Here is a 27,157-nt window from a genome sequence, read left to right as displayed (position 1 = left end):
GAAGGAAAATCCTTCGAATCGTTCGATTTTTTCTTCGATCAAAGGATTTGCGGTAAATCCTTCGACTTCGATGTCGAAGGATTTTACCTCTAGGGTTGAATTCGAGGGTTAATTAACCCTCAATATTCGACCCTTAGTAAATGTGCCCCCAAATGTGTTTCTGTGTTAACAATTGATGGAAAGCATTGATGCAAAGTATTCAGTGCGGGCATAAAGCACTAAAGATGCACACCTTGTGCAAACTTTCTCTAAAAAAACTTTGGATCTGGACAAGCATCAAGTGTGACCAGGCCTGGAAAATTCCTATAAAAAGAGGAGGAGGAGGACCCTGGACTGGTGGCATTTAAAAAAAAAAAAAAGTGGAGCACAAGCCTAAAATTTAATTGGTTGTGCACCTTTGAGTTAACTTTTACTATCATGTAGAGGGTGATATTCTCAGACAATTTGCTTTCATTTTTTATCAATTGTGGTTTTTCAGTTATTAAGCTTTTTATTCAGCAGTTCTCCAGTTTGCAGTTTCAGCAATCTGGGTGTAAGGGACCAAATTACCCCATCAACAATACACTGATCTGAATAAGAGACTGGAATATAAATAGGAAATTAACTGGATAGAAATAGGAGTAATAAAAGTAGCCATAACAATAAATGTGTAGCTTAACAGGGCACTGTTTTTTAGACACCCCCCCCCCTCATTTGAAAGCTGGAACGAGTAAAAAAAAATAAAAGGCAAATAAATCTAAAATTATAAACAATAAATAATGAAGACCTTTGCTTAGAGCCATTTTATAACATACTAAAAGTTAAATTATAGATGGACCCACCCCTTTAAAGTAAGTCAATGAAGTGTGAATGGTATGCCCCATCGATTTACCTTTGTATGTCCTCTAATTAAAATGTAATATGACAAAAGGTATGTTCAGTAAAATCGTTATTCATTGAACTGACTGAAGAAGTGGTCTTACTTAGAAGAGAAACCTGTATGTACTTTGAAAAAGGATTCTTGTGTACTGGCTGCACTCTTTAAAATCCTAAAACTCCCTTTAAGGATGGCTTGTTTCACCTGCATGGAGAGCTTCTTTAACCGCATGCTGTCTGTTGACAGCAAATTGATCCACATACAAGCACCCACCCTCAAATCAACTGCAGGACTATATCTGATAATTGATAATGACATAACGAAGGAATTGCCTCACATTTTTATGCAATCTTTTTGTTCAACTCAATGAATTAACGCTGAAAGTCTGCAGCTCAACTGCATCTGAGTTGTTTAATTTAAAACTCATTGTGATAGCAGTGGTTGACAGCACTCCAAGGACGATTCCAACAAGGCAAATAAGAAAAAAAAAAGTGGAGGTGGAGAGAGAGAAAGTTATTTTAAAGAACTGACGTTTCGGCTAGCATTCTAGCCTTTATAAAAAGTAAATGCCAGTGACTGACAAATTTTGTGGATACTCACATTTTCATGTATCTGTGAACATCTGCAGGAAGAGAAGACCCATCAAAAACAAAATCCTCTACCATAACATTCAGGGTCAGTCGAGATCTCCAGTGTGACACAGGCTCATCTAAAGCATATGTTTCCTTTTTCTTGTCAGTGTCGATTTGCTTCAAATTTACAATAATAATTAATTAGAATAAAAAGAACTGTTTGAGCAAATGAACACTATCCACCTATTAACATTGAATTACTTATCCTTAAAATGTATTTAAATACAAATATTTAGGGTTTAAACTAAAGCTCAACGTAAATGTTATAAAACAGCCCAAGGCCATCACAGCCCTTCACTAATATATATCTGTGCTCCTGAATATGCCCCATCTTCTGTGCCAATTCAATGAACATGATCAAGGTTGCAGTTAGTTGCTTAAGCTTAAGGTCCTGCATGTGAGGTTTTTTAAACTCTTTTAAATTCGAATATACTCGAAATTCGATTGGGCGTTATTTAATAAAAAAGAAACGAATATCTAAAACTCAAATCGAATTTGACTAAACTTGATTTGATTTTTTTTCTCTGGAAAAAAAAAAAAAAATGTCCAAATTGGTCCCTGGACCTCTCCTACTGACTTATACATGAACTCGCCACATTTTAGGTGGCAAATAGTCGAATTTGAGTACTTAAAGGGCCAGAGTATAATAAATCTCGAAATTCTAATTAAAACTTGAATTGAGTTTGTATAATTCACAATTTGAAAGTTTACCATACAAAAATTCTAATTTGATTTTTCAATTCAACTCTTAATAAGTCTGCCTCTTAGTGTACAACTTTGCTAGATTTAAATATATTATAAATATAGTTTTCTTTAGAAGCCATTTATTTATTTAACATTCTAAAACAACTGCAATATTTGGATAAAATAAATAATATGTGTGAGTGCGTTAATTTTAATGTGTTCTGTTTAAGATGCAGAATGAATTTTATATCTTAAACATGATTCACATGCTGCATGATGATATGTGTACAAGACAGGTATATTAAAATATGATCGTAGTAAATACTGAGCACTTGCTTACCTGTGTACCTGTTTCTCCTGTTATCAAATTAACCTCTTCTGGTTTGGGAATCATATATGTAGTAAGTGGGCTCAATATGTGCACCTGCTTCCCATCATGCCACGGCAAGACTCCAGCGTGATGTAGAAATACATATGCGTACAAGGTACCATTGTTTCTTGTTTTCTTTGGTACAGTAACATTGACAGTCCTAAAAAGAATATTGCTTTGTCACTATTTTGTTTTAGTACAGGCTGATCAAAGCATAAACAAACAAAAAACAAATACTTCCTGGGCTCCTCTGCAGCTGAACACTATAAGATGAAAACAGGAGAGAAGGCAAAACTGCTCGTCTCCATTAGCCCTTAGCTGGATACAAAAAGAGTTTACAAGCTGTGATCTGTCCCAAACACGTGTCACAATTATTATTTTCTTTGTTCCTACTTTTTAAATCTGGTGGAATGTACAGGTGCATGTAACTGTATATCTAAGAGGCCATTTGGTCAAAGAACACAATTTATTGTTCATATTCATGGCAAGGCAGGTTCACTTTTGGAATATAATTTGTTTTGATCTTACCTTTCAAATTTTGAATCCACGTCAAAGTTGTCAACATTCAGAACCAAATCAACATTGTTCTCTGCAGAAATTGTAGTTCTTGTTGTTGTGTATACACTTAGCTGCAAAAGGAAGACAATGTCTTTGTAACAAACTTTTTAGGTAAATCTGAGTAAAGATACGGTTGTTTAAAAGCTAAAGTTGTTAGGGATTGATAATCTTTAAAGGATGAATAAAGCCAATAACGCTTCCTTTACACCAGTAGTATTTGGCCCAATCTCACCCACAGAAATACTGTCAGAGAATGAGTTGGCAATACAAATAATGAGATCCTTTGGGATAGGTCACAGCCCATAGACAATGAGTTGAGTTAAACTTCCCAAATAGAAGAGGTCAGACAACACATGGGTAAACAGAGCAGCAGCACAATTAATAAATTAACTGAAAACCGATAATGAACTTTGGCACCTAGAGCAGAATGTATGTAACACTGTATGTTTTAAACTTGCCATACTGAATTTACTGCACTTCATTTAATTCTAATAAGTCACACAATTTAAATAGACCGAGTAATCAATCAACTTAAAGGAAACTTTCTTAGCAGTGTCAGATATAAATATTGTTTATTTCACTCAAGGGACATATTTATTAAAATGTGAGATTAGAATTCACTGCAGAAAATCTTTTCAAATTTCAATTCATTCCGATGGGAATTTTAAAAATGTATGTTTCAAATGGTGAACTCTAACGTTCTTCCACTGATAAATACACTTCTAAAATCCAATAGGAATGAATAGAAAGTAGGTGAATTTTTCTGTAGTAAACTCTAATCACTTTTTGACAAATCTGCCACTAATACTAACACATCTGCTAACTGCTGTCTCATTTAATCAAGCTCTATATCATTGAAGGCAGTGTCAGTCTATTCAATGATCAATAGACAGATTATTTTTTTAAAAATCACTTTGTATCCTAAATTAATAGATTAAAAACACAAAAAACATACAATGACTAACATTAGCAAAATATAAAAAAAAAAATAAGAAAACAATACCAATGTTTAGCTTTATACAATTTTTTCACAATAAAAGCACACATGCAGGTGTTTCCACAAGAAGTAACTATAATAACTGACCTGTAGTTTTGGCCTTTTTGAAAGGTATGGCTTGATGCAGTTGTCACTGTGACTTTCACAAGGCTTTGTGTAAACAATACCATACATCACCCAGCATGTATGCACCACATAGACAATAAAAACACCCACCACCAGGGTGGTGAAAGAGCTCCTGTTCAGCATAGTAGAGGATATACAGTACTACAGTAAAACAAGCAGATAGCCAGACGTACAGAAAACGAAAGCCTGCATAGTAAAAAAAAAACAAATACATGATATTATTATATTAATCAGAACTGTCAAAACCTGTCACTTCCTCCTAGGTAATATTGTGAAAAGATACATCCCTTCCTTTCATAAGCAACAGCTAAGCTGCTTAACCATCTTCTAATTCCATCCTGCCTAGACTACTGCAATTTACTACAAACTATCCTAGAGAACACCCATTTCTCCCCACTTCAGGCTGTATTACATTCTGCTGCAAGGGTCCTCCTTCTCTCATCTAAAAAAGGACAGGCCCATACAGAAATGAAGCAAAAATTAATTTATAATCACCATATCATGACTTTCAAAGCCCTTTGTTCTGCTCAACCTCACATCTCTTCTCTAGACTCTAGCATCCACCTAGTGGTGTCTGTAACCCTCCTTCCTGTTGTCTCTTTGCTAATAGGCGCTTAAATCTATCTATATTTTTATATCTTGTTCTTATTAATGTATTGCCCCCTGTTCCATGAATTAATGTATTTCTCCACTGTATAACGCTGCATGCATCTGTAACACCTTTTAATAAAGAATACACACACACATATAGTACAATTCATCAGATCTTACAGAATATTTTCCACAATAGAACAAATTATAAAAAATGAAGAAAAATAACAAGAACGACACTGACACTTTGAACTTGACAATGGCGGCAGTAGCAGGCAAACAATTCATCCCCTCCCTTAACCACCAGCACATTGTTTTCAAGCATCCCTTAGCACTCCAAAACGGTAATACACAGTGTTTATCTAGGAATATTATACATGCGAACATGACATTTGCAGAATCTCTGTTAACGCTCTGTAAAAAGGTTCAAAACCATTATTACCAAAATGAAACAAATAAAGTCTGCACTACAGCAGGCCCGCTTTGTGAAAATTCCAATATGTTCATTTGTCGAAAAGATATCCCACGTAAATCCCGTATTTACTTTTTAACCCATTTCGTTAGACATTGATTTGATTTCACCTTCTGCCGGTAAATTGCATGTCTCTCCTAGCTAAATGTAAGACGCGATAACCAGGAAGCCAGCTTGTCCAATCCGGAAGTTACACCAGCTGTCATTTGTGGAATGTGACATGCGCACTCTGTTACCATCGAGCTATATTTCCGGTCCCTAGAAAGGCGGTAGTGTTACTTCCTCGAACCGCATATACCCACATAAGGCCATGCCGCCCAGCACTACCGCTTTTATTGGGACAGTCGCGATTTCCTTAACACACACAGCTATTTAAACGTTCCCACCACTTCCTAGAATTCTTACGAACAGCAAATCCAGACGTCTCTAGTCTCAACTCGCGAGACGGTGACGTCACACTAGACGTAGGCAAACTCATTGAAATGTCACCTACCTTGTTGAGTTAGTGATGAGGTATGACCGAGCGGGAACGTTAGCGTTATGGAAGAGTATAACGCGCAATACTCTTTGCAGAGTCCGTAAGCTGAGGGCGTTTGCTCACAATTGTTTCTGAGTTCACAGGGTGGTGGGCCAGCCATACCCGCCGATCCATGAGCCTGTCCTGCGCTGCCTTTGTGCGGCTTGGTCATTCATTGTGGTTCACTGTAGCTCATACTGCAGCATATGGTACAGCTGTAGCTCCCGCTGGAGTGTGATACCAACAGGGAAAACCCTAGTGATAAACCGGGAAGCACACTGCTGCCAATATGTCACCAAAAGTACAGTCAATGTTTTCTGTCTCTGTTCAGAGATTGCACTTGTGCCATGGAACAAGTAGTTGCTGGCAATACTTGCCTCCATCAGAGCCTTTTCTCCTTCTTTGACCAAAACAGAGATAGTTCTTGTACAAAACAAGGGCTAAAATGTTTTCAGTATGGAGGACTAATTTAGAATAAAATTGATGAAAAGTAACCTTTTACTCTTCATTTCAGCAGGCCATACACAGGCCCATATAAGCTGCTGACAGACAAATCGGCAGTTTATTGGGTGGCGTATGGGTTGCTTCGACGGGCTTCCCCAATTGATATCGATCAGGCAGGTTTAAAAATTCCGTTGGATTGAGGACTGTATGGGTTCATTGACGTAGTCCTCGGTCTGACCACTTGCATTCTCAGCTTTGTGATTCGATTGTTGGGCCCTAGGGCACACGATTAGCTTTGCCAAATATCAACCATCTCAGCATATCTCTGCATGAATGGCCAGCTTTACTCTAATTTTAATTATTAGGTTTGCAGGTTCCCTATTTGTGCTCCAGGGAAAGTTTTAGGCCCCCAAAAGCATTTTGGTGCCTGGTGCTGACAATAGTTATCTTATTTGAGAGTTTGGTTCAACCACACTAGCTGCTCCCCATGTTGAGTTCTGATGCAGTGTTTTATTTGAAGACCAAGGCAATATTTTTCACAATTTAGGATAATGTAAAATATACAGCAGTAATATTTAGCTGTTAGTTTTTTTTCACAGTAGCCTCGGAGAGTGCTGTGTTTTTTTTGTGCAAACAAAGATCAGATTTGTCACAATTTAGGGACAGAACCAGGGCTAATTTAGGAGAAGTGCAAAATATATATTGGCTACAAATACAAAATAGAGCATGTTAGAGACCTCATGATAGATGAAGTGATTAGGTGCCAAACAGTATATTACCCAACCTGCAACGGGTCAGGAAAATCATACGCCACTAGTGACCAAAAAGAGGTAAAACATTATACTCAGAAATATTACTCTATACGCTGTTTAAAAAAATTATTTATTATATTATTATTTATATCATATTAAAATTAACATCTATAGGCCCACATGGAGCCTAACACGTTTCATGCTTACCCAGCACTTAATCATAGGCAATCCCAAAAAGCAAGGTAAGGCATTCGGGGGGAAATTAGTCGGCCGAAGAAGAGACAATTTGTTGCCAGGTGACTAAATCTCCCCGAATCTTAGAGCGTTTCCTTACCCTCACTGTGTTTTTATATTGTTTTAGTTTTACCCATGAACATGGATTTTGTAAAAAGGTGAAGTGATTTTATATCTGAGTGGGCTAGTCTGGAATACCTTGATGAGGTGCTCATGCAACAGTGGTCCTGCTCAACTATGATTGGTTTTAATTGATGGGAGGGTTTATTTATATATATATGTGGAGACGTGTCTTGCTTTTTGGGATTGCCTATGATAAAGTGCTGGGTAAGCATGAAACACATTAGGCTCCCTGTGGGGCTATTGATGTATATTTTAATATGATATAATATATTTTTTAAACAGCATGAGTATAGAGAAATATTTTTGAGTCTAATTTAGGAGAAGACTGGGTGAAATTGGCCAAAAGTTATCTTTTACTCCGTATATTACTTCTCATTTAAATATCTGTTAAGAATGTATTTTTCTGTAAGTGAAACTTGTGCACATGGAGCACATTTGCATGTAAAGCAGTCTTTATTGCTTTCCTTTTTTAAGACCATAAACTCTTATATCATCATCATTTATTTATATAGCGCTGTAAAGATACGCAGTGCTTTACTGCAGTCATAGCAAACAGGGAATAAATGGTGGATAACAGACAAGGATTACAGAGTACAATAGGTTTACAAACTAAAAGGTTAGGGTACAATTGAGACATTAGGATTGTATAAACACTGTCATTTCTGATACAGCAATGATTAATTAAGGTACATCGAATAGGCCTCTTTAAACAGATGGGTCTTTAAGGAGCGCTTGAAAGTTTGGAAGGTAGGAGAAAGTCTGACAGCTTGTGGCAGAGAGTTCCAGAGAAAAGCAGAAGCCCGAGAGAAGTCTTGTAGACGAGAATGGGCAGAAGTGACCAGAGGAGAAGTGAGGCGAAGATCAGAAGCAGAGCGTAGGTTTCGTGAAGGAGTGTATTTGGAGATTAGAGATGAAATATAGGGAGGGGTTTCATTATTAAGGCCTTGAATGTGAGTGTAAGTAATTTGAATTTGATTCTAGAAGAGATTGGGAGCCAGTGAAGGGACATACATATGGGAGCAGCTGATGTTGAGCGGCGAGCTAGATGAATGAGTCTAGCGGCCGCATTTAGAATAGATTGGAGTTGTGAAAGGTGACTTTTTGGAATACCTGTGAGGAGTAAGTTGCAGTAATCAAGGCGGGAGATGATAAGAGACTGAATCAGTGTTTTAGTTGATTCTGAACTGAGATAGGGTCGTATTCGAGCAATGTTGCGCAGTTGAATACGGCAAGATTTTGCAAGTGTTTGAATGTGTGGTGAAAAAGACAGATGTGATTCTAAGATGACTCCTAGGCAGCGTGCCTGTGTGGTGGAATGAAAGGTGGTGTTGTTTACGGTGAGTGATATCTGAGGGACAGGGGAAGATCTTGGAGGAAATATAATGAGTTCTGTTTTAGAAAGGTTCAGTTTCAGGTGGCGCTGTGACATCCAGGAGGAGACAGCAGAGAGACAGTCTGTAACTTGGGAAAGGACAGAATTAGAAAGATCAGGAGTAGACAAGTAGAGTTGGGTGTCATCAGCATAAAGGTGATACTGAAGTCCAAATGACTGAATGAGTTTTCCTAGTGAAGTTGTATAGAGCGAGAACAGCAGGGGGCCAAGAACAGAGCCTTGAGGAACTCCGACAGAGAGTGGGAAAGTAGTAGAAGTAGAGTTAGAGAAGGAAACGGTCAGACAGATAAGATGTAAACCATGAAAGAGCAGTGTCCCGAATGCCAGATGAGTGTAGAATGTCAAGGAGGAGTGTGTGGTCAACTGTGTCAAAGGCTGCAGAGAGATCTAGAAGGTTTAGAATGGAATAATGACCTTTAGACTTTGCCAATAGAAGATCATTGGTTACTTTGGTGAGTGCAGTTTCAGTCGAGTGTGATGGGCGGAAGCCAGATTGCAAGGGGTCGAGGAGGGAGTTGTGAGTGAGATGCTGGATCAGGCGTTTGTAAACAAGCCTTTCTAGTAATTTGGATGCGAATGGAAGAAGGGAGACCGGTCGATAGTTAGTGGGAGAGCTGGGATCAAGGGAAGGTTTTTTGAGGATAGGAGTGATTAGTGCTTGTTTGTATAATGATGGAAAGGTACCAGTAGAGAGTGAAAGATTGAATAGGTGGGTGAGTGCAGGAGAGAGTGTATCAGAGATTGGGTGGAGAAGGCGAGAGGGTATGGGGTCAAGGGAGCAGGTGGTGGGTTTTGAGCTGGCTAGAAGTTTGCTAACTTCATCTAGAGTTGCAGGGGTGAAGGAGTGCAAAGTAGATGTGAGTGGACTGCACGTTGGTCTGAGATTGTTGTCGGACGGTATGCTCAGCCTAATGAGATCGATTTTTTCATTAAAGAAATGAGCAAGGTCTTGGGCGGTAACATTAATAGGTGGAGGAGGTGGAGGGGGGCATAGGAGTGAGTTAAATGTGGCAAACAGCTGCTGTGGTTTGGAGGACATAGTAGATATTAGATAAGAGAAGTATTGTTCTTTGGCTAATGATAGAGCTCGGTTATAGCAGGAGAACATGAATTTGAAGTGGATGAAGTCAGAATCAGTTCGTGACTTTCTCCACCGTCGCTTTTATATGTACTGCCTGTGTTTTTTTCTGAGAGAGGATATACCACATGCCACAAAGCCTAAAGAGCACAGCTCAACCGATAAAAGAGAAAGTTGAGAATAGGAAAGAAAAGAGGTGACAGGACATAGTAAATAAAAAAGAACTGTGAAGAGGGCGAATGGTCGAAGTTTTAAAGAGACAGTACATGATAAATTTCTTTATTCGAATTTTAGAAATTCTTCAAATTCAAATCGAATTTTTGAAGTATCGGATAGTTGAAGTACACAAAAATAGCTCGAAATTTAAATTTTTTTACTTCCAATTTTCAATTCGACCCTTGATAAATCTGCCCCTAAGCCTTTCACTTCCAATGTAAATGTGTACATCCATTTGTGGTACTGCAATTAAAAAGCATGTCACAGAGAACAAATTGAATATTTAATTATTGCTGCAGATTATTATGTGTAGCATACAATGTGCGGCTCTGTATCTGGAATCTTTGGAAGCTCTCTATGAATTGTCAATAACTGGTTGGTTAACTGACTATACACTGACAATTTGAGTTATAAAAATACGAATTTTGGATGGTGGCCACTTGGCGAGCCCTTCCACTTTTACTACCTGGCAGGGTGAATATTTAAGATGATATTTTTACCCAAATTTCTGCACGCCTTAAATAATTCCCCTATTACTACATAAGCAGGTTGGTTTAAACATATTGAAAGTCTACTAAGAAATTTCCTATGGGCAGGTGGACACCCTCAGTTAACATTTAAGACACTGTGCCTAGGCAATTAAGCTGTTCTAGAAGCAGCAGCAGTAGGATCCTTTGAAGCTCTGGTCAATCAGTTGTATAGAGGCCCATCCAAATACCACACTACTACAATACCTATGCTCACAGTGATCCGTGCCTTTCAAAAAGCTCTGGACATGGTGATGTCTACCTCCCTGACATGGTGAGTCTGGACCCCCTTGTAGGACAACGCCAACTTACCCCACTTTCATCTTATCCCTGAAGTTAGCTGCTGGGCCAGTCATGATATTAAAACCCTAAAAGACATCAATGAAGGAGGTGGAATTAAACAGTTCCCAATCCTAAAACAAGAATATGATCTCCCTTCTAGTATGATATTCTGCTATCTCCAGCTTAATCGGGAGGTTCCCCTTCAGAACATAGTCTAAATTTGAATAACCCTAATCAGAAGAAACAGTTTTTTATTTTGTTTGGCTGCCTGTCAACAAGGAAACAAGGTAGAACTGAACATTGGTAAAACAAGGTAGAACTGGAAAAACCTCCGGAGGGCCCCTGCTCGCATGAACGATCGGCGTCGCAAATAGTTGTTTTTTTTTGTGGGTCCAGCTGTTTGGGAGAAAGGGTCTGGGCCCAGTTCAAACGTGCTGGGAAATCCCCTACAGGGAGCTGAGAGCACAGAAGAGAGAACTTTAGCAGGGCTGATCCATAGCTTATCAGGTCTGTTAGCTTCAAAACAGAACATTTAAAATAATAAAAACGATTTGCAAAAATGTTTTTTTTTCTCACAAGGGCTATTAAAATGTAGCATATGGTGAGAACGATATTGACCAAAGAAACAATGTTAGAAAAATATTTACTTAATCCTGGCCTGCGTAAACCACTATCATTATGTTATGACTGCAGGCAGGCCCCCAATCCATTGGTTAAATCTAAACAAAAGTGGTTAAGGGATATCCCCGAATTAGAGTATGATATGTGGAAAGAGGCCCTAAAACAAGTACCTGAGCTGACTATATCCATGAAAGACTGGTTGGTACAAACTAAATTTCCTAACGTGAACCTGTCACCCAGACACAAAAATCTGTATAATAAACATATAGCCTGACTAAACTGTACCCCACAGTAATCAATGCATGTCGGAAAGCAAAACCTCGATAGGGACATTCTTTCAAGTATTTTTTACAGTAATTCAGCAGTTTTAGGCTGAGGTTACACGATACATGGCAACAGAGCTTAACATGCCTGATGCATGTCCCCACTAGTCTGCCTTCTTGGTATTGTGATAGTTTATACTATGGACTCATACTGTATATGAGACTATGTTATTTGCAATTATTGTGTTGTGCTAAAAATCAATAGTACTCCATTGGAAATCTATGACAGCTCCTTCACTTAAATTTTGAAAAAGTTAATTAATGATTCTCTCTCTAAACAGAAACTAACATATGTTGCCAGAGGCTTCCCCAAAAAGTTTGATGCATTGTGGGGCACCTGGGAAGTAGCTCAAAGACAATAATGTGGTATACATACACACGACCCTACCTCTTACGGTCCTTGTGACTTCCTTATTTTCTTCTATGTATATTTTCTATATTTTATTTCCGTGTTTTATATGATTTTGTTTATATGCTTGTTTATGATCATACTAATTTGCCGTAGTACTTTAGTATTTGGCACCCTTGGAACTTAAAAAAAAATTCAATGTATTATTTTGTCAAAACCCTGAAGAAACAATTACTACACATTTCTTCTTTATATTTAAGTTAAAACAATGACATCACTAGTTCAGATCAGTTTTTATAGACTTTATAGAACTTTATAGAACATATAAAATAACCCTCTTGTAGAAGTAAATCATTTGCACCAGCACTTAAATGTTATTATTAAAGCATATTCTGTAGATTGTAATGGAATACAGAAAATAGTTTTCTCTTTATTAGTATATATTATTTTAACATTTCATGATACTGGCCAAATACTGGCCAAAGGGTGAACTGAGGGAAAATCAATTCATGAAAACGAAAACAAAAAAGTACAACCATAAGGGGCAGATTTATAAAAAATTAACTTAACATAGTATCTAGATTTGAAGAAATCAGAAAAAAACACAATCCTGAATATACACACAAGTTGTTTTTTTTTTATTTCACCTTGAATATTTGGGATTTTTAAAGAAAAAACACGAAATGTCACGAGAAAAAACCCTGAAAGTAAAAGCTGGCAAGTTTTTGTAGAATGCATACCAAAAATCCCAATATACAGGCCAAATAATTAAAAAAACATTAGTTACATGCCCTTAAAAAAGCCTGATGTATTCTGTGCTACAAGGCAATTAGTGATACCCTTTTTTAAGCACACATTAATTTACTAAAAGCATTTGTTTCTAATTATTTTGCCTTTACATTGGGTTTTTCATAGTGCCTGCTCATTGGTTTTATCTTCTCCCTTGAGCTACAGGTTTGGAGTATGGTACCTAAACCCAACTGCTATGTACAGTATATACCACATCAACATCTATGGGGACTACCATTTTTCCTACTAATCTACGTTTCTATGAAAGTCAATGGGGATAATCTCTAATAACTTTATTAATTTATTTTCAAGATTTTCAGCTTTGTTGAAAATGATCTGAACAATGTGTTCCTTGCTTGTATACGCATTTTTGTTCTGCGAAAAAAACACGTCTGCAAAAGTTGTTGAGTTTTTTTCTTTTTTTAAATAAGGTAGTGCTCGAGAGGGAAAAGTGTGATAATGGAAAAAAGATTGGCCAAGTTTTCTTGTGGTTTTTCTTCACAATTTCCTCAACCTCGAAATTTGATAAATTAGTCTCTGGGACATCTAGTGCACTTTTATACCATATACTCCAATCCTACATTACACCTGATTTTTAGAGTCTCCATTTAGCGTTGCCACAGATACAGCATTAATAATTTCTCTTTGGTCATCATCTTTTGTATAACAGTTTCTGATAAATTTATAAATGGCATAGACTGGAATAACTAAACTTGGAACTCCAGCGATAATAACAATGATTGCGTACACCCAGCCGGGATAAGACTCCTGCTTTGATTTTGGAAACTGGTCCTATAAAAAAATGAAGATGGACAAAATGAGTTTAGTTAAGCAATGCCCTATAACTAAAAGGCAATTTTCTCCTTTCACTTTATATTTAGAGCTTTATTTATAAACATTTAAAACCCCTGCATGCCGTAAAACCTACAACCTGCTTTCAAATCTTGCAAAATCTACTCCACAGCTAGGATTTTGCAAGATTTGGGAGTGGGTTGCCTAATACCTTCTAATCTGGATCTAAATGTAGATGGGAGCAGTGGAAGTAGGGGTTTTATCTAGAAGAACAATGTTTACCAGATTCTAGCATCAGTTTTTCTTGTAATGTTGCATTACTTACGTAATCTGGATCCCATGTAATGTACTCTAGCTTCTGAGTTACTTTTACCACAAAGTAGAATAAGAATATAACCAACATAATTAGAGGGCTGATAACTCTCCATGTAGCTTGCCAGAATATATTTGGTTTATAACCGATCATAAATTTGATGTCTCTGTTAAATCTAAAGAGAAAGCAAAATAAATAACATATGTTTATCCAAAGCTTGCATGAAGAAAATAAAGAATGTATAACTTGATTATAGTTGATAGTAGAATTACGCATGTAGGAATCCCCTCATCTGGTCCTTGCTTCTCATACTAATAACCTTTACCAGATTTAAGGATTTCTGTGTAACATAGATGTTACTTTAGGACAGTAAAGTCAAGGCCTACGCCTTTGGGGGAAGGCCCCAAGGATCAAGCCTTAAAATTCACTACCTGGGGGTGGAGTGTTTCCAAAGAAAGTTGGAAGGAAAGGAAAGTTGGCTTTCTGATGCTACAGGAATGCTGTCTGGAGTAAGGTTCTAACCTTACATACTTGTAAAAATACGTTAAGCTCCCTATGTGCCATATGTTTCAGGAAACTTTAAGAGATCTGCAGAATTATATCAGGGGGTAATTTGCTATACATTTGTTCAGAATACCCTACATTTGTATTGTCCTGTATTATTTGTTTTATACTTACCTGTCAATACCATATATGTAGACCACTGAAAACATTTCACAAAATGCTATAATGAGTAGTGGAATAGATCCAGCAAAGCCATCAAATAATGCAAGCCAGTAGTTTCCAGATTCTAGCACAAATATAAGTGCAATTAAAAATGATACTGCACAAATCAAACCTGTGAAATAGAAAAAAATGCAAAACATAAACTTTGTATAACATGTTCATAATGGGTTCATACATTATATGCTACCATAATAATATATATTAATAAACTATAATACACTAATAAACAACCTGTATAGACCTGTTAAACCCTTAAATGCTGCTTCATTTTTTTACATGTATAAACACCTGCCATGAGCAGGCAATGCCGTCATGAGAGTCTGTCAAGAACTTCTAACAGGGAGATGTTATGTCTGTTTTTCCTTTATTTGGCACTAACTAATGTCGTTTCTATATTTTGGCAAATCCTGTAGTTAACAGTAATAACAGCATAGTGGAGAACCTAGATTTACATATGACTATCAAACTGATCAAACCCTACACTCCTAGGTTTTGCTGATTGTTGTTGTTTTCAATATAGGTATGCATTTACTATTCATGAACTCTCCACCTTGTTGTATGGAAGCCAATAATGTCAAAGATTCCCGCACATAGGCAGGCAATGACTGAAATGTAATTTACAACTGAATTTATGCCCATATGTCCCAGCGTAGCTGATTGTGGGTCATTCAGACATAAAGTAAAAAATACTGTTGGCTGGAGGGCTACAGTGAGCAATGGATACACATTTTGGCTACCTGCTCTGAGTGGACCCTCTGTGTGATCTAATTGTCAGCATCAGCTTACACAACTTGTGATATTTGCAAACAAGGTAAACTTTATGGGGCAGATTATAAAGGGTCGAATAGTAAATATGAAGTAGGATTTTCAAATTTGTTTTGGTGTCAAAATTCACACATTCGAACTATAATCCCCCCAATAAATATCCTCCCATTCGAATTGTGAGTACATTCGAATTTATTAGAGTAAAAAAATCCACATAGTTTCAAAATTCGACCTTTAATAAATAAGCCCCTATGTATATGACAGTAACATTTAAGCAACAGGGAAATTAGAGGGGACGGGCACACTTGCAGGCAAGGTGGAATAGTTTAGCAGTATTATTAGTATATACTATATAGGGATAGGATCCGTCATCTGCAAACCCATTGTCAAGAAAACTCTGAATTCTGGCCATCTCCCATTGATTCCATTATAATAAAAGAATCAACATTTTTAAAGATGATTTTGATTTTCTCTTTAATGATAAAGTAAGTACCTTGTACTTGATCCCATCTAAGGGATAATTAATCTTTATTAAAGCCAAAGCAATCCTATTGGGTTTATTTACTGTTTAAATGGTTTTATAGTTGAGTTAAGGTATGGATCCAAATTACAGAAATCCCTTATCTGGAAAACCCCAGGTCCAGAACATTCTGGATAACAGGTCCCATACCTGTACTTAGTAATAGTTTTATATTGCATTAAACCTTTGCATTTATATTGTCACCAAGCTGATTAGCAAAATATAATTATTTGTTAACTAGCTTAAATGAGACATAAGGAGTATAAAATAAATAATACATGTCCTTTATAATGTACAGGTATGTTATTACATCAGACATCTTTTGCTTTTGATTGAATACAGTCTTCAAATGTACCTGTTACAACTTCTTTGGGAAAGGATTTGGGGATTATTTTCAGATCTAGCAATGGTACTAGTACGCCTTCCATATTACCAAACATCGAAGAGAGTCCTAGGCAAAAGAGCATGATGAAGAACAGTACAGACCAGAGTGGTGAAATTGGCATTTTCGTAATAGCCTCTGTGAAAACTATGAAGGCTAAACCAGTTCCTTCCACACCCTGCAGAGAAAAATAACGAGTTAAGCTTGCTGTTTCAAATACAATCACAGTACTTATTTTATTGTCTCAGAATTGAAGACTAGCATTATAGTATTAAATTAGGGAGACATTTTGTATTAGTAGGACATTTGTTGCAACCAATAATAAACAAAGCCTTCATTTTTGATTTGGAATCTATGTTTGGTTTAGTCATTTCAGAACAACTGCAAATCAAATGTGCATGCCTTACAAATATATGTAGTAAAGCACAGAAAACAAAGGGCGTATGTATTGTCACTGCTACATTGTACTTTACTGGTGATGTATAAGAAGGTAAAAGTACCTTCTCTTCCTATCTAACCAATGTATTCTCCTTATTAAACACTGCCTGTTGCAAATAAGAGAAAATTAATTCATACTTACCTAAATTTTCCTTTCCTGGTTAATAGATGGCATAATTTACAAGAGGGTAAACTCCACCCCCTACTGGACAGATATGTTCTAAGCAATTAAGACTATGTCCCTGCCTATATATCCTCCTCCCCTCCTCCTCGCCTCTTGTCTAATAATTTAGCTTTTTAGGTAGGGTCTTGTAAATGATGCCATCTATTAACCAGGAAAAGAAAATTATGGTAAGTATGAATTAATTTTCTCTTTTCCCTGGTTAATATAGCATCATTAACAAGAGGGTTAATAAAGAAAACAAAACTTCCATATTGATGCTAAAGGAAATTATATCTTTACTAGACATTAAGCCCGTTAAATTAACGGGCGCTAGAACATATGTCGCCAGAGACGGTCCGTGGGGCACATGCGCAGTAGCGCACTTTGCCAGAGACGGTCCGTGGGGCACATGCGCAGTAGCGCAATCCCACGGACACAGGGACTGGACGCAGAGACACTTCAACTTTATTATATAGGATTTATCTTTCAAACATTTGAACTGCGTCCAGGACACCATGTCCAAATCTGGTTTCTGACGTTGACCTCACGGTCAAGTGATAATGTCTTCGAAACGTAGCAAAGGAACTCCACGTCGCTGCTTTACAAACTTCCTCTGGAGATATGTGTGCATCAAAAGCCTTAATCCCCTCCGGTATTTGCATTTTCTTTGCTCTATAAGCTCCTTGGATAGCTGCAACTATCCACCTGCTTATAGTGTAAGTGGCTGCCGCCTGGCCCTTCTTTATTCCTGCAGGAATTATGAACAACTGTTGAGATTTTCTCCACGCAGCTGTTCTTTCCAAATAAATGGATAAACATCTCACCAGATCCAATTCCATCTTTTCTCTTGATCAGACTTGGGTTCTGGAAAATATGATGGGAGCACAATTTCTGTGTCTAGGTGAAATGACGTTAACACCTTTGGCAGGAAAGTTGGATTCATTCTTAAAATAACTTTGTCTGAATTAAATATTATATAAGGTTCTTGAGCTGATAAGGCTCGTAACTCGCTCACTCGTCTTTCTGATGTCACTGCAATAAGCAGAATTGCTTTGTATGTGAGCGTTGTATTCGAAATCTCATTTAGAGGTTCAAAAGATTGCTCTATTAAGGCATCTAGTACTAGCGCCAAATCCCGTGAAGGGGCCACATTCCTCCTAGGAGGTCGTATTCTGCGTATTTTGAAAATGGCTGCCATAAATTGCCTCATAGCTGGTTCCTGAGCCCAAGCTCTACCTGTAAAGGCTGAAATAGCCGACACTTGAGACTTGAAGGTTCGTACATTTAAGCCTTTCTGTAGACCCCTCTGCAGAAATTCCAATATCTTTGCTATTGTTATCCTTTTCACCTCTGTGTTCCGCTCTGTCAGATATTCCATAAATACTTTCCATGCTCTCTGATAGCTTTTGTTCGTAGAACCTCTTCTAGCGTTCATTGTGGTCTCTAAAACCTCTGTTGGTAATCCTGGCTTTGTCAATCTTTCCCTTTCAAACGCCATGTCCTGAGGGCTAGTGCATTCACTTGCAGGTGTTTCACTGGACCCTGTATCAGAAGCCGTGGGATTAATGGTAGCACCATCGGTCTGTCTATTGCCATTCTCCTGAGCAACGGGTACCAAGGCCTCCTTGGCCATTCTGGTACTATCATAATCACCTCTGCCTGATCTTCCTCAATACTTTCGTAACCAGTGGAATTGGCGGAAATACATATAGAAGACCTACACTCCAATCCTGTGCCAGTGCATCTGTTGCTGTTGCTGCTGCATCGTAAAATCTTGAATAAAATTTTCTCACCTTCCGGTTGTCTCGTGTTGCCATCAGATCTAAGGTTGGTTGGCCCTGTTTGAAGACAATCTTTCTGAACATCTCCTGGTTTAACTCCCACTCGTGTCTGTTCAACAAAATTCGACTCAAGAAATCTGCTATCCTGTTGTCCTTGCCTGGTACATACATTGCAGACAAATCTTCCAGATTCTCCTGTGCCCACAACATTACTGGCCTCAATTCCTCCATCAACTGCATACTCTTTGTCCCACCTTGTTTCTTCAGATAGAACGTTGCTGTCGTGTTGTCCACTCTTACTAACAGTAATGTGCAAAATGCTCTAGGGCTAACCTCTCTGCCCTTAATTCTCTTACATTTGCTGGGAGTAAACTTTTTTCTTGTGACCACCTTCCCTGTGTCAGCTTTCTCCAGTATGCCCCCCAACCTGTGGAACTGGCGTCGGTCGTTATTATCTCCCAAAAAATGTCTCCTAACCTTCTTCCTCTTGATAGGTGCTCTGTCTTGATCCACCATATCAATGCTGTCTTTACCTCCTGAGAAACAGTCAATTTCTGATTCCAATCTTGATCTTCCCCATACCGTTGGTTGAGAAATCCTCTTTGGAGAACTTGTGTATTCCATCTTGCTCACCGTAGCATTGGTATTGTGGAGGTTAGGAGCCCCATGACACGCATGTACTGTCTTGCCAAACATGTTATCCTGCCTAACATCCAAGAAATATTTTCCCTTATTTTCTGTTTTCTGTGTCTTTGGGTATTGTAACTATATCCAATCTTGTACGAAATCTTGCTCCCAGATATACTAGATCTTGGGAAGGGGCCAACTGACTTTTTTCCAAATTTATCACCCATCCATGTTTTTGTAAGTATGACATCACCTGATCTCTCTGTTGTGTTAAGACTTCTGGATCTCTTGCCAACAACGGAATATTGTCTAGATAATGATAGATCTTTATCCCTTGTTTTCTTAATGCTGCTACTAGCTTAATAAGAATTTTTGAAAACACCCTTGGTAAGGTTGCAAGGCCAAATGGTAGACAAGTGATCTGGTAATGTCGGTATGGTCCTACTGCAAATTGGAGAAATCTCTGATGTGAAACTGCGATTGGTACATGCAATTATGCATCCTAGGTCTATGGAAAGCATCCAATCCCTTGGTCTGATCTCCGGAATGATTGTGAACAAGGATTCCATCTTGAATGGCTTGACCAACAGATTTTTGTTTAGTCTTCTTAAATCTAACACTGGTCTGAAATTGCCTGTCTTCTTCTTGAGCATGAATAGCTGAGAATAAAAACCTGTTTTCTGTTGCGATCTCTGTACCACTGAATTGCCCCTTGTCTTTACAATTTTTTCATGTAATTGTCCAATATTTATTTTCTCTTCCTGTCGTTTGGAATCTGGGATATCACAAAGTGTTTCCCTCTTGGCATTTTCTGAAATTCTAAGAAATATCCCCTCTTTATGGTGTCTATCACTCAGTGATCCGAAACTGACTCTGCCCAGACCCTCCCACTGCACCCCTGGTAGTTCAGCCACTGGATTATAATACCATTTTATTATTGTCCTTGTGAACCAAAATTCCACACGTAAAAAAAATTGTTAATTGTTAGCTCTAAGAAAACAAGGCCTCTGTCAATCAAACCACTTTTCACTTTGTGGTTCTATTATACTTTTCTGTTTCCTATATCTTATTGCTGTGTTCTAGAGCAGAGTTACTGTATTATTGGGGTGGCTTGTTGGCACAGTCATCCTCCCCTCGCCTATTTTGTACTGACAAATTGTTTTTTTAAAATCCACTCCATTATTAAATACATATTTTTTTCTGATGCATTTTACAGTTTTCTATTTGTAGTTTATGTTAACCTCACATAAATGGGCGAAGTGACTAACGTTAGCGAAAATTTGCCAGCGTGACATCATTTCGTTACTTCGCCGATTTACTAACGGGCGCAGGGGTAACTTTGCTAGCGAAGGAGATATACTCTAGCGGTAATTCGGCTGCAAAAGATCATACATTTTTTCTGTGGTACCCGGCTTTCCCCCTACACTTCCTAACATGTGGCACATAAACTATACACTGGGCTCATGTGTAGGACAATTTAATAACTCTGTTTTATTTTACTAAGGTTTCCCGGGCTTGTGTAGTGTAATGTATTGGCTGCAACATATATGTCCATTCAACTTTAACTTCTCGCCGTATGAAAATTAGGCAACGCTAGCACAACTTCGCTTCTCTTGCCGCAGTAACGCTAGTGCTACTTCGCCAGCACTCTGCGACCTGGACGCAACTTTGGATTTTAGTGAATTAGCGTTGTCCTGACGAATCTATGCCTGGCGAAGTGTTGCGATGTGAGTGAAGCGATCACTAGTGCAAAATCGGCGCATAGTGAATGTGCCCCAAAATATTTTAGAACCTTAAATCTAATACTTACATCTGACAAAATTTGGTTCAGGTCGCAGGTTTGAAGCTTGAGAGTTGAAATCAAATCTGGATTTGACTGGTTTAGCCAATTCAACATAGTGTCATAGTTATCCTGTGTAATATTTCCTTCGGGCAGATCAAAGGTATTTGTCAAAGAAAGGATATTTCTGTAAAAATAAACATTTACAATTAAAGTCTCCTCAAATTAAATTAGAATAGGGTGCAAATAATATTTTGTGCAGCAAAAATTTTTGATAGCTCTAGTATATTCACCTTTAGTTACTATGAAGATTTTCATTCATCCAGGTCATGGTATAAGTAATTATAAAACAACTGTACCCCGGCGGTTTCAAAACACTTCACACACTCATTAATGCAACTCTCACAAGTAACACATGTTTATAGGAATTGCATGATTCCTTGGTAATCATATCACATTAACTACAAAGCATTCACAATCTTTCAAAGTTTCAGATGTCACCTCTTTGAAGAGTTACAATGTGCCATTGTGATTGGATTAGTTGAAGAGTTTGTATGCCGAGGACTTCCCACACCAGTTGAACTGAAGAAGCTGCTCGGATGAGTAGTGAAATGTCTTTAATAATTACTCAGCATATCCAGTTGTTTTAGAATTACATATACTATATATTCCCCCATAATGTTTCAGCAGTACTTTATACTGTATTTAGGACACACCTTTGTTGATTTATTTGGGTTTTGCAGTTAGGTAATTGATGAAAATGCTTGACATAATGGGCTGTGCTAGCATTATAGGCTAATAGACTGAGATGCTGAGAAATGGTCACTGGAAGCTGCAACTTGCTGGAAGAAAGTTAAATGGCAACAAAATGGTTCTTCTAATAATACTTTAATAATGCTTCTAATTAAAGTCTATCTTGTAGTCAGACACAATGATGCGAGCCATATGCTGCTCCTACATTCACTGTGCTGGGCACACTGCTGTCATTCTGCTGGGCACTTTGGTGATAAAAATACAAAGATGATCACACTGAGGGTAATTTGTTTGTGGTTATTTTACACAGATTAGTATGAGGTCTATGGTACATTTCCTGTGCAGTCAAGCAATGACTAGACCTAAGAGGATTCTACAGTTTCAATATTCTGTTAGGTACATCTTACTGCCCAACCGTGCACACCATGAGAAACAGCTCAGTATATGTGATTGTGCGATATATTATAGATATATCTCTCAAAATGTTGGACTTATACAAAAAGTTTCATGTTTGTGAGAAATGTTATCATAGACATTACATATAAATACCCACCCAACACCTATCATGAAAAAAAAAAGATCTGTATATGTGATGAATACATGCATAGTTTATATATATATATATATATATATATATATATATATATATATATATATATATATATATATATATATATATATATATATATATATATATATATATATATATATATATATGCAATCACCCTGAAAAATTTCATGTTTATTATAGAAATTTAAATTTCTAAGTTAGCATTAAATTAAACAGAAATCATAGTCAGTAAATTGATAATGTCATAACTTTTTGTTTTATAAACTGTAACTGTACAAACTTTATACTCATCAAAGACTCCAGCAATTCCAGTTGTGCGCACCTTTGGCATTGTTGCTGTCAGTTTTTGAAGATATACAGGGGAAATGTCAACTCAGACCTTCTGTAGCGCTTCCCAGACTGACTTGTATGGCATTTTAATCTGACACTACTCTAAAGCTCTTCTTACAAGAGCTCACTGGCATTTAGGTCTTAGAACTGTTTAGGCCAAATATGCAAATATCTTAGTAATTCACAACCTTTAAACACTAGTATATATTTCTTGCTAGTTTTACTATATATTAATGCAGATTTGTAGAGATTAGCATATTTATTAATTCCCTGATAAAAGAACATTATAGGTGTTTTTGGCAGGACCATAGGAACCATGAAAGGATGCATCTCACTTCCATTTAGTCTTGACAAAACTATAATAATATTTTTTTTAAATGCAGCCTGCAGGGGCTTACTGAAATGACTGTAATTCTGACTTCACTGCTAGGGTCTCCAACCATAGGGTTCAACAGGTCCCACCTATATTATGGCAAGTAAATGTCTAGAAATATAACTTACCTGTCAAAACAATCATCAAATCTGGCTGTGGCTCGGAAACCAATAATGGAGTAGATGACAGTGGCAGAATATATGGATGTAAATCCATTTATTAGAGAAATTATAACTGCATCCCTTTCACAGTTGTTACTGTCAACAGAAATTCAAGATGTATATTAAGGTGCAACGTCAAAGACATGATGACTATTAATCTATTTAGTCTCAGTTCCTGTTTTTGGAATTTTAGTTTTGTTTCAGAATTTATAGGGGGAGTAATTTTGTAGTACTGTTGTAAATATCTGAGTGGTGATGTTGCTTTTCTCTACTGCATTAAAATAGCAATGTGTTTTCTTTATTGCAGGTATTACAATTATACACTGGGGATCAAAGCAAGCAAATTGTTTTATAGCATTTTCTATTATGTTTCCTGCAACATTATAACTATAAGAGTGGGACAGATAAGAAAGTATATGGTGTTTCCATGTAAAGCAGTAGCAGCATTTGAACTTCGTCCAATAAGGCTGTAATAACCAAACTGTTAGTACTGTACGCAATGAGCCAGTGTTGCTGTTCCTGCTGAATATACTGTGGTTATTGTACCACTGTTGCTCTTTTTATACCTATGTTATTATTAGTACAGCGAGCAATTGGGAACCACATAAAGCATATAATCAGACAAAATCTGCAAGGACTTGAGTCTAAGGTGCTACGGGTGCTACCTATATTCTGTTGATATATATATATATATATATATATATATATATATATATATATATATATATATATATATATATATATATATATGTTATATGTATGTACATACATGTATTGTTATCCTGCTATTGTACTTACTGAACAGAATTATAACTTGAAAATGAAATAAGCCCACCAAAGGCCAAGGAAAAGGAATAGAAAACCTGGGCACCAGCATCCAGCCAAGTAACTGGATTTGCTAATTCTGAAATCTGAAATGTAAAATGCACAAAACCATTGGTTAATGACTATTTATTTGCAATAAGAATGTTGTAAGACTCATTCATTGTTGTGACAAAGTCGAAAATGGTGATAATTCTGCTGCATTGGATTTTGTTTAAATATAATGTTTCTTCACAATAAATGATAACATGAAATCTAGTCTCAAAAATTTCTGTAGGTGATCATTATAACCCTCATGGTATAGAGATCTGACCTCTCTGCCTATAAGGTATTACCAACTGAAAAACATATCAATCATGGATGTCCTACTACAGTCTTCTAGTTGTTATGGAAATACTAATTCAAGAATCCCCTGAGCTAATGCAGCACAAGGACTGTAGTTTGAATATTCCAGTATAAGTTCATCAAGGTGCCGTCCAAGAGACTATGTAGCTAATTGCTTATTACTTTCTTTAAATTACTTTTTATATTAGAGAAAATATAGAAGTAGTACTCAAAAATATAAAGAAAGGAAATGCATTTCTATTCTGCCAGTAGAGCATAATCTACATATGCTTGGGACCTGGAGACTATATTTTATTTCCTCATTGCATCGTAAAGATATTCTTTCACTGATGATGAATGCATCTCTGACGACAGTTCCATATGAGGCATACAATAAAAGGAACAAAAACACTTTCTCAAATATTACTCAGAAAGGTGTCAATTATAGAGAGACATTTATAGAGTAACATTTAGCAGTATGCATATTAAAGCATGTTGAAAAAGATACACAAAAAGGCATTTCTGCCAATCACTTACATCTGGGGTAAACAAATATATGATTCCATTCACTGAACCTTTCAGCGTCAGACCTCGGATCAAGAATATTGTAAGTACCACATAAGGTAGTGTTGATGTTACATAAACTGCCTGAAAAACAAAAGAAGTTTTGATGAAATAGAACTTAATGCAGGTACATGATCTATGCAACATTCTGCCACAGAAAGGTTTTATGTTTGCTTTCCTGGATTGCAAGAAGGCTCAAACAGGTTAAATCTCTTTTAGCAACTCAGAGTCACCCTTCAGCTGTTCAAATGTTAACAAAAGATCCCACATTGTAGCGCTGATTACTTAGAAGTTCTGAGGCATTCTGAGACTGCAGTTTGTTACAGCTACACTTAGGGGCAGATTCACTAAGGGTCGAATTTCGAAGTTAAAAATACTTCGAAATTCGACCCTCGAATTGAAATCCTTCGACTTCGAATATCGAAGTCGAAGGATTTAGCGCTAAACGTTCGTTCGATCGATCGAAGGATTTTTCGTTCGATCGAATGATTAAATCCTTCGAATCGAACGATTCGAAGGATTTTAATCCAACGATCGAAGGAAAATCCTTCGATCAAAAAAAGGTTAGCAAACCTATGGGGACCTTCCCCATAGGCTAACATTGACTTCGGTAGGTTTTATCTGCCGAAGTAGGGGGTCGAAGTTTTTTTTAAAGGGAAAGTACTTCGACTATCGAATGGTCGAATAGTCGAACGATTTTTCGTTCGAAACGTTCGAATCGAAGTCGAAGGTCGTAGTCGAAGGTCGAAGTAGCCCATTCGATGGTTGAAGTACCCAAAAAATACTTCGAAATTCGAAGTATTTTTCATTCGAATCCTTCACTCGAGCTTAGTGAATCGGCCCCTTATTGTTACTAACTGGTCTAGCAGTATATGGGAATAATAGATGTTTTGAACTTGCGTGGTTGTAGAGAAATCAGTGTGCATCAGGTATATTATTTATGCATAATGCTTCCCAAGAACACACATCTCACTAAAGGTGGCCATAAACATTAAGATTTTTCTCTCCCTAACAACCTATTTTAGTGTGATCCGAAGAAACTGTCAAATTATTATGAGGTTAGTGGGCACCAAATGTTCGCTCATCAAACTTTTTTTTGTAAGACATCGGTCATAATATCGATCGGTCAGGTTAGAAAATTTTCATTGTTCACAATGAACTTTATCTATTGTTCAATTGTTTGCAGGACCAAGCAGGCAGCTACTCACAGTTTTCCAAGCTGCACGATATTACTTGAAATGGTCTTTTTAGTTGATGGACAAATTGTACATTTAGACAAACGTTTTCAGGTCTTACGATAACGAAAAGATCTTTTAAAAATCTTAACGTCTATGGCCACATTAAGCCAATTCATTAACTTCGAATGAAGGATTCGAAGTAAAAAAAATTCAAATTTGAAGTGTTTTTTTGGCTACATCGACCATCGAATGGGCTACTTTGACCTTCGACTATGACTTCAACTTCGAATCGAATGATTCGAACTAAAAATCGTTCGACTATTCGACCATTCGATAGTCGAAGTACTGTCTCTTTAAGAAAAAACTTCGACCCCCTAGTTTGCCACCTAAAAGCTACCGAACCCAATGTTAGCCTATGGGGAAGGTCCCCATTGGCTTGGCTAATTTTTTTTGGTCGAAGGATAATCCTTCGATCGTTGGATTGAAATACTTCGAATCGATCGTTTGATCGCAGTATTTGCGCAAAATCCTTCGACTTCGATATTCGAAGTCGAAGGATTTTCATTCCCAGTCGAATATCGAGGGTTAATTAACCCTCGATATTCGACCCTTGTTGAATTTGCCCCTAAGTCATGTAGCATGGCTCGTGTAGATGAGGATCAGCAAAGTGTCATTTATCTGCCTCTCAGTGCATTACTAGACATTGCTGGCAACATACATAGGGAATCTTTTTCCAGTACCAAGCATATAGTTCTTAGAACATGCTTCTAGTAGCAAATACAGTAAGTGTTTCTAGTGATGCTAGATACTGTGGTTCACAATTCACCTGGCATTTGACTGAACTGATAAAGTTTGAAATT

The 27,157-nt window shown here is 37.2% G+C and overlaps 2 protein-coding genes across 4 annotated transcripts in view; both read right to left on the bottom strand.

Annotated features, from left to right (window-relative positions):
- The window catches only part of clptm1l.S (CLPTM1-like S homeolog), a 28,943-nt gene extending 23,288 nt beyond the window's left edge, over window positions 1–5,655 (bottom strand). The window contains exons 1-5 of one of the 3 annotated variants that reach the window (XM_018269365.2): window positions 5,257–5,655; window positions 4,185–4,409; window positions 3,071–3,171; window positions 2,513–2,702; window positions 1,457–1,605 (exon numbers count right to left, since the gene is read on the bottom strand). In XM_018269365.2, the coding sequence (XP_018124854.1) occupies window positions 1,457–1,605; window positions 2,513–2,702; window positions 3,071–3,171; window positions 4,185–4,346 (602 nt within the window). In that variant the 5' untranslated portion in view covers window positions 4,347–4,409; window positions 5,257–5,655. The remainder of the gene's footprint in view (window positions 1–1,456; window positions 1,606–2,512; window positions 2,703–3,070; window positions 3,172–4,184; window positions 4,410–5,256) is intronic. The other 2 variants (XM_018269366.2, XM_018269363.2) reach the window with 2 other exon arrangements.
- A 6,892-nt stretch (window positions 5,656–12,547) lies between these two features.
- The window catches only part of slc6a19.S (solute carrier family 6 (neutral amino acid transporter), member 19 S homeolog), a gene marked incomplete at its 5' end in the record, with an annotated part of 29,587 nt that continues 14,977 nt past the window's right edge, over window positions 12,548–27,157 (bottom strand). The window contains 8 exon segments of the mRNA NM_001094188.1: window positions 12,548–13,726; window positions 14,052–14,214; window positions 14,718–14,877; window positions 16,406–16,610; window positions 21,252–21,408; window positions 23,377–23,505; window positions 24,208–24,320; window positions 25,093–25,203. Of these exon segments, the coding sequence (NP_001087657.1) occupies window positions 13,517–13,726; window positions 14,052–14,214; window positions 14,718–14,877; window positions 16,406–16,610; window positions 21,252–21,408; window positions 23,377–23,505; window positions 24,208–24,320; window positions 25,093–25,203 (1,248 nt within the window). The 3' untranslated portion in view covers window positions 12,548–13,516.

This window comes from Xenopus laevis, chromosome 6S (genome assembly GCF_017654675.1).
Source record: "Xenopus laevis strain J_2021 chromosome 6S, Xenopus_laevis_v10.1, whole genome shotgun sequence".
Classification (NCBI taxonomy): domain Eukaryota; kingdom Metazoa; phylum Chordata; class Amphibia; order Anura; family Pipidae; genus Xenopus; species Xenopus laevis.
Note: the sequence above shows the minus strand (reverse complement) of the source record. Positions and strands in the feature narration are given on the sequence as shown.